Source organism: Ascaphus truei, chromosome 2 (assembly GCF_040206685.1).
Source record: "Ascaphus truei isolate aAscTru1 chromosome 2, aAscTru1.hap1, whole genome shotgun sequence".
NCBI classification, from domain to species: Eukaryota; Metazoa; Chordata; class Amphibia; order Anura; family Ascaphidae; genus Ascaphus; species Ascaphus truei.
Window position 1 is genome coordinate 112,178,139 of NC_134484.1, and position 9,511 is coordinate 112,187,649.

At 41.4% G+C, this 9,511-nt stretch overlaps 1 protein-coding gene and 2 non-coding genes across 3 annotated transcripts; all 3 read left to right on the forward strand.

The window, feature by feature from the left end:
- The first annotated feature begins 1,252 nt into the window (after window positions 1-1,252).
- Window positions 1,253-3,896, forward strand: RPS20 (ribosomal protein S20). Its single transcript, XM_075584308.1, has 4 exons — window positions 1,253-1,411; window positions 2,275-2,374; window positions 2,874-2,947; window positions 3,678-3,896. The coding sequence occupies exons 1-4, from the start codon at window positions 1,409-1,411 to the stop codon at window positions 3,858-3,860; spliced, it is 360 nt and encodes a 119-aa protein (XP_075440423.1). The 5' UTR covers window positions 1,253-1,408; the 3' UTR covers window positions 3,861-3,896.
- Window positions 1,747-1,811, forward strand: LOC142488950 (small nucleolar RNA U54). Its single transcript, XR_012799746.1, has one exon. It is a non-coding gene; the product is annotated as a small nucleolar RNA U54 (small nucleolar RNA).
- LOC142488949 (small nucleolar RNA U54) lies at window positions 2,650-2,714 on the forward strand. Its single transcript, XR_012799745.1, has one exon. It is a non-coding gene; the product is annotated as a small nucleolar RNA U54 (small nucleolar RNA).
- Window positions 3,897-9,511: the final 5,615 nt, after the last annotated feature.

The window sequence follows — 9,511 nt, forward strand, 5'->3', positions numbered from 1 at the left end:
AAATCCTCCTCATCGGATAATGACATGCAGATGTAGCCAATGTTATTACGCCCCTTACTGTAATGTGATGCGTTACCGCTACTTCAATATTTATCACAGGAAATACCGCAGCTCTGTTGACAACAATGGTAATGCGTGCGTTATGTTTCTAACATCTTATTTATTGCGTTAACAGGGGTCATAACACCTGCTACATCTGTAAAATAGATAAATGATTAGCTATGCCGCCACATACCGAATCCTCACCTAAACGTTGGGGTTCATTCTTGGGTGGGGGTATTAACTCCATAAATGCTCCATGTAGTAGCCACCACATCATAGCGTCTGGCACTCCGGTGACCCCATTATATATTAGCTACGTCAATGGCGTTTTTCAACTGAAACAACTACTTTTAATTTTCGCGAAGCGCCACGACTGTCCGTATTTACTGCCTTACAATGCGCACAAAGGCCGGATCCACAAAAGGGTGCTAAGCTTTATCCGCCTTTACTCCCATTCTCATGAATACGATTCTATGCGTGCTGAAGCTTAGCAGCACCCTTTTGTGGCTAAGGGCCTAAAAGAGTAGAACAAATGCTGCAAATTGAAAGTAAGCGAAACAGATCCACTTCAATTCTGAATAACCAACTTTTGTTGACGGGGAAAATTGTGACCTTTCCTAAGGGGGTATTTCTATGTTGTGCGTAGCTGGCGTTGGGGACGTTTCCGGATAAAAATTCCCAATGAAGTCACTCCTGCCTACAAAAAGTTATCCCGTGCTACCCTCTCATCTATGGAAATCCTTGTCAAGTAAACATCAGACTCCTCTTTACAAATAAACAATAATAATACATAGAGGACAATTAGCTGACACATTATTTTTACTTTAGAATATTATAGGATATTATGATAGGACCTAGAATGTGTAAGTGCAGGGTATCTGTAGTAACCCCCAAATGTTTGCTTATGGTACACAGGAAGTGTGAGGGACAAGGTCATATTGGTTTGATGCCTACAAAAGACAGTTTGGTCACTGGCTAGGGCGGGTTTCTTTTTCTTTAACCAAAGGGTATCCTCTTAGCGTAATTCCGCTTTCTTGCCACTAAGTGGCGGGCTAACAAACTGTCACATTTATGTTCTCACTCTCTCCCTATATTTTCAATAGGAGGTAGTAAAGGGAAATTGCCCAAAACAAAGATGGCCACGACGGGACGTCTAATTCAATCACGTGACCAAGTGACTTCCTCGTGACGTTGTTTCCGCAGCCCCTTCCACAATATAAATAGGATGAGGCCGCGCAATTTCTCTCTCTTCGCGTATAGCTAGTGAGGCGGATACACGCGGCTGTTCCTGACTCACCGCTGTTCGCTCGACAAGGCACCGGATCGCTCCGTCGGACGAATAAGTCGGTCAGGAAAGTGATTAGCCATGGTGAGTATCTGCTGGGGCGGCGGAGGTGAGGGACTGGGGGCTACAGGACCGCGCGCCTCCCAGCTGCTATCCTAACGTCACCTCCCCCGAGGCCTGCCGCGCGCCTCCCAGCTGCTAGGCCTGTCCTCGTGACACGGTGCAAAGGGGTCTTTGCAACGCGCTGACCGCAGGAATTATTCCAGCGCAATCTTGCACCTTTTGGGAGTTACGTAATGCTTTGTAATTTGGGCTGTGAGTCCTATGTGCCGAATTGGGTGCAGCAGAAAAAACATCTAAACTTCTCAACAACAAAAAAAACAGTCGTGGTAATTGCTATAATATGAAGGGTTTTCAATTGGCAGTGAGGATATTATTTTTAATGAATCACAGTGATTGATTTATACGCTATTCTGAGCCAATTTATAAACCCTTAATGATGGATTTTATTGTTTTTGCTTTGTGAAAATGTTACTAGTTAAATACAATACTTCTGGTATTGCTAACTCAGGTGATCCCCTGTGAAGGTGTCTTATTATTGAGGACTTGGTATGTGTCAGGATCCCTCTTTCTGTCACATCTGTCTTCTTGCCACATGTAAACTACTGCTGTGGGTTAGTGAATATCTCCATTAAAAAATGTATATCAACTTCTAATTTGTAATGCAATATTGCTATCAAATTAATGCATTGACAGTACCTAAGCATTTTACTGCTGTGGGATGGGTGTTTGTGTATTTTAAAATTGAATAGTTCTTCTATAAATTACAGTAAACCAATATTTTAGGCTTTGGGGTATAATAAAGGCAAAGTATTGAGTTTTGAAATACTACTTTATTTGTAGATAAAAAAAAATACTTAACATTCTGAATAATTCTCTTTAAATAGGCATTTAAAGATACTGGCAAAGCCCCTGTTGACCAGGAAGTGGCCATCCATCGTATCAGGATCACGCTCACAAGTCGTAATGTGAAATCTCTAGAGAAAGGTATGTTTTAGCTGTCTTGTGGCCTATCAGATTGTGGTGTGTTTTTGTTTTTTAGTATTTCTTGTTTAGAAAAATACTTTGTAATCCAAATAATGGATGTCTTGGCTATCTTTTTCTAAGTGTGACAGCAGCTGTATTAAATTCCTAGATTTGTAAAAAATAAAAAATAATTATGATCAGAAATGGTACTAAATGTGTTGTAAACCAACTAAATACAGGCATCAACCTAAACAAATACTTTGGTCTAAACATGACAAATGATCACCATTGTAAATTGGCAATGAGGATATCATTTTTAATGAATTGCAGTGATTGATTTATACGCTATTCTGAGCCAATTTATAGATCATTAATCTCCTTGATGAGGTCTGTTTAGAAAAGTCACAATTGGTGCAAGTTTAAGGTGTTCATGGCAAGTTAAATCTTCTTTAGTAATAGTATTCTCCTGTATGAGTCACTTTACATTCACATTTTAATTGTATTTCGTTGTGCTTGCTAGTGTGTGCTGATTTGATCCGTGGAGCCAAGGAGAAGAACCTGAAAGTGAAGGGACCTGTGCGCATGCCCACCAAGGTACTGATGTGTGAATTGCCTTTTTGAAACTTGAGGGGGGAGAAGCGTGTTTTAACTAGGTGCCTTAAATGACATCTATTTTCCTTGGCCTTTATCAAACTTGTAATGTCACCTTGTAATAGCAGTCTAGTGACCCATCAAAAGTTCTTCATAGGTGAAATTGGTTTAGGGTTCTTCAGGAACATTGCATATCTTTCATGTATAATGAATTTTTTTATTGTTTTTTTTACCTGGAAGTAATAGTTGCATCTTGTGTTCACGTATGCCGTGGGCACAGTTATGATGATACATGGTTGCATTAAATGAACCATGGTAACACATTCAATTTACAGACATTTCATAGATTATTATAGATATGATTATGGGCCTATGTAACAGTTACAAACAAGGTTCAAATTGCAGTTTCATGTATTCCTTCCATGTTGAAATGGATAAGTAAAGGGACACTACCCATTAGCATGTAGTTACTCAGACTGCCTGGCACAGGGTAAGCATTGTATGCTAGGCAACACGGTTGCAGACCTGTCTGGGATGTGAATGTGTTAAAGTGGTATTTTTATTTACTGTATTCTGTTTCAACACAGGTTATGTACACTTCTCTAGGACAAATATGAACCTCATTTTGTAAATGCCAATTTACCAAGGCAATTGAGAAGCTTTAATGTCTCAGCATTGTTATTAGTCATTAGCCATTTATTAACCTATGCTTTTTTCCCCTTCTGATTACTAGACTCTGCGCATCACAACAAGAAAAACCCCTTGCGGTGAGGGTTCCAAAACATGGGATCGTTTCCAGATGCGTATCCACAAGCGCCTGATTGACCTGCACAGTCCTTCTGAGATTGTTAAGCAAATCACTTCCATCAGTATTGAACCCGGTGTAGAAGTTGAAGTTACTATTGCTGATGCGTAAATGCCACTTCTGTTTAATAAACAACTTTAACCAGTATTGTCTGCTTTGCTTAGTTTTGATGCTAGTTGGGTTAGGATTTGATGCTTTACACTTCATGTCGCTGAAATTGTACTTTGTGTATTGTATAGCACTGACAGTGTATGCAGCGCTGTGCATGCAGGAATTGTCACTGACCCGTAGCGCTTACATTCTATTTATGCCTAAATGCACAGATAGTGCGTGACTTGCTCAAGGAAAGACACCGGGATTTGCACCAGGCTCCCCTGTGTCAAACTCATTTTCGGAGTCTTGTCTTTACTCCCCGAGCCAACCCTTCAGCCCAAATGCAATGTTCTTTAATGTTTCATGTTAATTGGAACCGAACACTCGTGCAAGAATGTCAGTTTGTGTGAAATGCAACATGTGCCCACTTATGCTGCATGTAATGTGGGCTAAGGGGAGGAATGAGTGGCAAACATACAGATAAGTGACAATGAAGTTGAAGAAACTGGTAGGGGAAAGGACTGGAGACATGATATACCAAAAGGTTAGGTGGGGAGCTGTGTTTTAGTTATTGGAGTTATGTTTTCCTGAGACTTCAGTACATTGACATTGGTTACATAGGTCCCCAGAACAGTTTTGCCCTGTTGGCAGTGTAAGGAACATGTTAACTGGTTTTATTACTAAAATGGAAATTATTTAGCATCTAAAGTGTAACTTTGACATTACTTCTACTGTATGCATGCAACTTGATTAATCCAATGTGATCTAGAGCCTCCTGCTGACCTTTTCTGTTTACTGGTTTGACCACTGTTTTTGTTACTAGTTCTATTTCCCCCTACTGGGCTCTCCAGGGAAGGAAGAACAACCCGGAGTGACTGAACCATGAAGTCCATACACCATTTAAGCAAAACAAATCTATTTTTCCCTTCCAAACCATTTGGTCGAAAGCCTTTAATCTGAGCTTAGACGATAATTGTTTTTTCAATGAATTTGTATTGTTAAGGAATTGGTTTCCCCTCTTACGGCTAATCATCTAGAAAACAAATTGGGAAATATTCAGTTAAGGCAGGCTAAAGTCAATATACTTGTGCTGATCCTCACCTTGGTGAAAGGTAAGTTCCTGGAAAAGCATATGGAGATTCAGACTGAACAGTCCAGTGCTCCAAAAAAATATTAGGTGTGTAGCTGGGGATACGCTGTAAATAAATGGCTTTAAATGTAATAGACACTGTGTCTGCCAGTGAGCAATCACCAGTTGTGACGGTACACAGGAAAGTTATAAATGAGAAAGGTAATAAATAAGCTAATTACCGACTGGCTGCCACATGCAGCACGATTCTGTCGTTGTAATATTACTCACAGGTAAGTGGAGTGGTTGTGGAGTAGATAGTTGAATATCTTAGTTAACTCCGAGAACCAGGAACTCCTCACCAGCAACCTCTGATGACGGGCGACGCGGTGTCAGAAGAAGGGGAATCCCCGCGATGGAACACAGCAGCCAGGGCGATCCTCTCTGTATAGTGAAAGGAAGTAAACGGGCCCCCGGAACGAAGACTGTCACTGAACAGACGCAGCCTCAGTGCGGCACGTCTATGGTAAGTAACCGCTTGCCTCTGCTACCGGATAGGTAGCTGGGTGTGATGAGGTCTCAAAACAGGTAAGAGCTTACAGCAGCGTATCCACAGTGACGTGCATCCAGGTGAGGTGATAATCTGGAGATACAATGGAGAGAACTGGAGCACAGCCCACCAGTGCATCACAGGACACGAAGGTCTTCTTTAGAAAGTTTTATTGATTTAAAAGAACGGCAGAGTTCCTAAAGTTCTTTGATAAAGCGCCCTGTGCGCGAAACATGTCAGAGAGTCTTTAGGAACTCTGCCCTATGTTCTTTTAAATCAATAAAACTTTCTAAAGAAGACCTTCGTGTCCTGTGATGCACTGGTGGGCTGTGCTCCGGTTCTCTCCATTGTTCCTGGAAAAGCAGACTATGGGGCCTATGCAGCAAGTTGCGAGATGTGTGTGTCGCCAGCGCGATTACATCTCCTTTGTTTGCCGGGTATTTGCTGCTAAATGCAGTAAATGGCGATTGTGAGGGAAAATGGTGAGTTGCACATGTTGCGCGTACAAGGCGCAGCGCTCCGCGTTCCTGCAGTCAGTGGCGGGTGACTGCATGTATCTGTATTTCACGTGAATGTGGCGTCAACCTCTGCACATAAATAAAAAAAAACTCTTTCTTGCTTAAAGCATTCAGTTACTCACGGTAGTGACTGTCTTGCTGTTACTGACATTAGCAAACCTTTTACTGCGCTGTCCCTAATTAGATACTTTTAGTACTATGAGGCACACATGAACTTTAGATATCTGAACACCTTGCACCTCAGACTGCACACTTTGTACATAGCCACTATTCATAGGAACAGACGGTTAATGTTGCAGTGCGAGGGCAATTAATTCTTCACATAAATTAATAATTATATATGTACACATTGTGACGTGTCTCTGTGCCCATATTTATGTTAGGGAACATACCTTGCGCTGCACATGCGTGTGAGTTACAACTATTGTTTTTACATGTAGGATTTCTGAAGTGCTACAGTTATTCACGGCGCAATGAAACCGCAGTGACACTGCTAATTACTCTTCTCTGCACATGTTGCACTATAGAAGTAGACGTGCAACACATTTCACAAGTACAAAAAATAGACATTCATTCACAAGACAGACACCTTTGGCTAACATTAATAATGTATTTTATTATAAACAACACATGTAACAGGTTCTGAATGACATGTAATACAATTGAAGCTGCGCTGGCAGCAGCAACACTAGAATGACACAACAATGTCACTAGCAGCTGAAATGTTCGGCTCTCGGCTGGTTGTTGGTGCCTGATTGGTTTGGCGCAGCTTTTTGGCGCTTTTCTCGGTAACGGTTTCTCCCACGCACCGCCGAGATCTTACTCGGCATCTACTGAATTCAGAGTGGTGCTTAATATGGCGAAATAGCCATTCTCGCCACCCGCTCGGCGCATGATTTCCGGCAACAATTGTATATGCCGTATTTCAGTTAACTCGCATACATACCGCCATCAACTGCATACTATATGGCAATCTCGGAATAAAAAAGCCGAATTCAGCCTTCTCGCAAGTTACTGCATTGGCCCCTATAAGGCAAAATGCTATAATGTGAGGGCAGCATGTGGGTTTTTCAATTTATTTTTTTCATAGGATTTGAAGCGGTGCGTCTCCATGGCAGAACTCCATTAATTTCACCTCTGTCTAAGTACCCCTGTTTTCTGAGATACGGACCGGACCTTGCAAGGGTGTGCTGGCATCTCTGTAAAAGTTTAAAGCTTGCCCACCACTTAGGCCTCGTTCAGGGTGCTGGCTTCGGAGGGAGGGCGTGCTGCCGTGCGTGCTGCCGTGAGAAACAAAGTATTCAATTTGAATACTGGTTTTCAGGGTAGCAACCGCCCTTTCTCTGAAGCCAGGAGTTGAAGCTGACTACAGTTTCAATAAACGAAAATTTCGTTTTTTGGAGCTGCAGCAGCGTCACAGGGACCAAGGCAGCCAATGAAATGCTTCAGAATGATTTCATGACTGCAACTTGGATACTTACCCTGCCGTGTGTAACCCCGCCCCCTCCCCAACGCTGAAAAGTCTGCTGGGGGATAAACACAGATCGCCCAGCAAACTCCCGCACTGCCTGCCTCCCGCCCTCCCTCCGAGTCCTGCAGCTGACACCCTGAACGAGGCCTTAGACCGATGTCACGGCTTCTTATTGGCCCACAGGGTGTGGGAGCTTTGAAACTGCAATTTTTGAACTCTGCTAGCAGAGCAGCTACAGGCAACCCCTACAGAGGTAAGTATCTCCTGAAGCACGGGGTATCCACAGCTGAAAGATAAAGCAGCTATCCAAGCATGCAATTTTTGTTTAACTGGTTAGGTTAATTGTGCAAAGCTAAGATTAAAAAAAACCTCAGTTTAAAATGGAGCCTTATGTTTGAAGAATGACTGACTGCCTTTTAGCAGGGGTGCTCAACTCCAGTCCTCAAGCCCCCAGCTCCCCCCCCCCCCAACAGATCAGGTTTTATGATATCCCTACTTAAGTACAGGAGGCACAATCTTTGATTTGAGCCACCTGTGCTGAAACTATCCTGAAAACCTGACCTGTTGGGGAGCTCGAGGACTGGAGTCTAGCACCACTGCCTTATAGGAATTATTTCAGAAGGGCAAATCACTGTCATATGCACCAAACAGATTGTAAGCTTGTCTGGGCAGACGCTGTGTCTGTAAAAGTATGGACAGCACTTTGTACTGTTTTGTGTCTAGTTTGGTGAAAAGCACTATATAAAGTAAAATGTATATTAAAGCTGCAGTTCAGTCTTTTTTTTTTTTTTTTTTTTTACATTTATTTTTTTACTTCAATAGTTTCATGTGTGCAATCTCTAATTAGCTAAAGAACAGTATAGCTGCAGGTCAATTCGTTCTCCATGTATTGATGGGTCGAAATTTGGTGACATATTAAAATCTGGCATTTGTTTATAATCTGCTTGACTGGCAGTGGAAGCTCATGAATATTCATGAGCACTACTGCACTGACAAGTGCTAGAGGGAGGGCAGGGCTAACAAAGGGGTGTGCCAGAGCTTGTGACAGGACATGAAGGGGCAGTGCCTTAGCAAATGGCTGTTAAAATAGAATACAAGAAAATTGGTCTTTCAAAGTTGTTTTTTTAAAAACAGAAAATGCTAAAAGTATGTTTTCTAACTACAGAACTGATTTATTAAAAAAAACAAACATGCAGGATATTGACTGAACTGCAGCTTTAAGGTCTAAATTACATTGGGGTGAGGTATGGGAAGAACTGGTCGCCCCTAATAATTATGGTCCAATTACTGTCAAATTAAAAACTTTTTTCACTGGTTGTAATTTCTTAATATGTACAAACAGATGTGTGTGTTATAAAGCTGAGATGATGCATGTTCCATTTAAAGCAGCAGTTCAAGCTGCCATTTACATTTATTTTATTCCTTCCATTCAATATGTGCATCAATACAATATGCACACTGACAAGTGATTAGCTAAATTGCCGATCGATCAGCAGAGATTCGGCTCGGGGGTTCACTAAATCCCTGCAGAAGAGGACCCAAGATGCAAAGTTCTGTGGGGAAGATCATGTTACCAGGCAGTCACTAGATACAATTAGTGCACTGCTAGAGAGAGGGCAAAAGGGGTGTGGCAGAGCCGGTTTCAGAAGAGGAAGGGGTGTGACTATGTAAATGGTTGCTATAGAAACAAAAAAGCTTGTTACATTAGAATACATTAAAAATGTCTTAAAAAATTGTTTGGGGTTTTTAAAAAAAAAAAAATGCTACAAGTAATTTCTAGTACAGAACTGATTTTTTTTTATTTTATATATAAACACAGGATATTGCTTGAACTTCAGCCTGGTCTACAAATGGTTATGTCCTTGTATATTGAAACCTGGGAGCTGTTTCAGATTTATTCACATGCATCTTTATGTTGATTGGTGTGTATTTTTTTTTGTTTTTTTTTAAATGTTACCCTGTTCTCTAATAACATGGGAAGCTTCAAGAAATCGAATGAAATCATTATTCCACCCTTCTTCCAAATCTATATCCCAGGACAGCTGTAAAAAAAATGTAAAT

Excerpts from the sequence above, each read along its gene's own strand:
- RPS20 (XM_075584308.1), top strand. Across the intron at positions 2,375-2,873 it reads TGTGAAATCTCTAGAGAAAG|TGTGTGCTGATTTGATCCGT; the intron begins GTATGTTTTAGC and ends TGTGCTTGCTAG. Across the intron at positions 2,948-3,677 it reads CTGTGCGCATGCCCACCAAG|ACTCTGCGCATCACAACAAG; the intron begins GTACTGATGTGT and ends TCTGATTACTAG.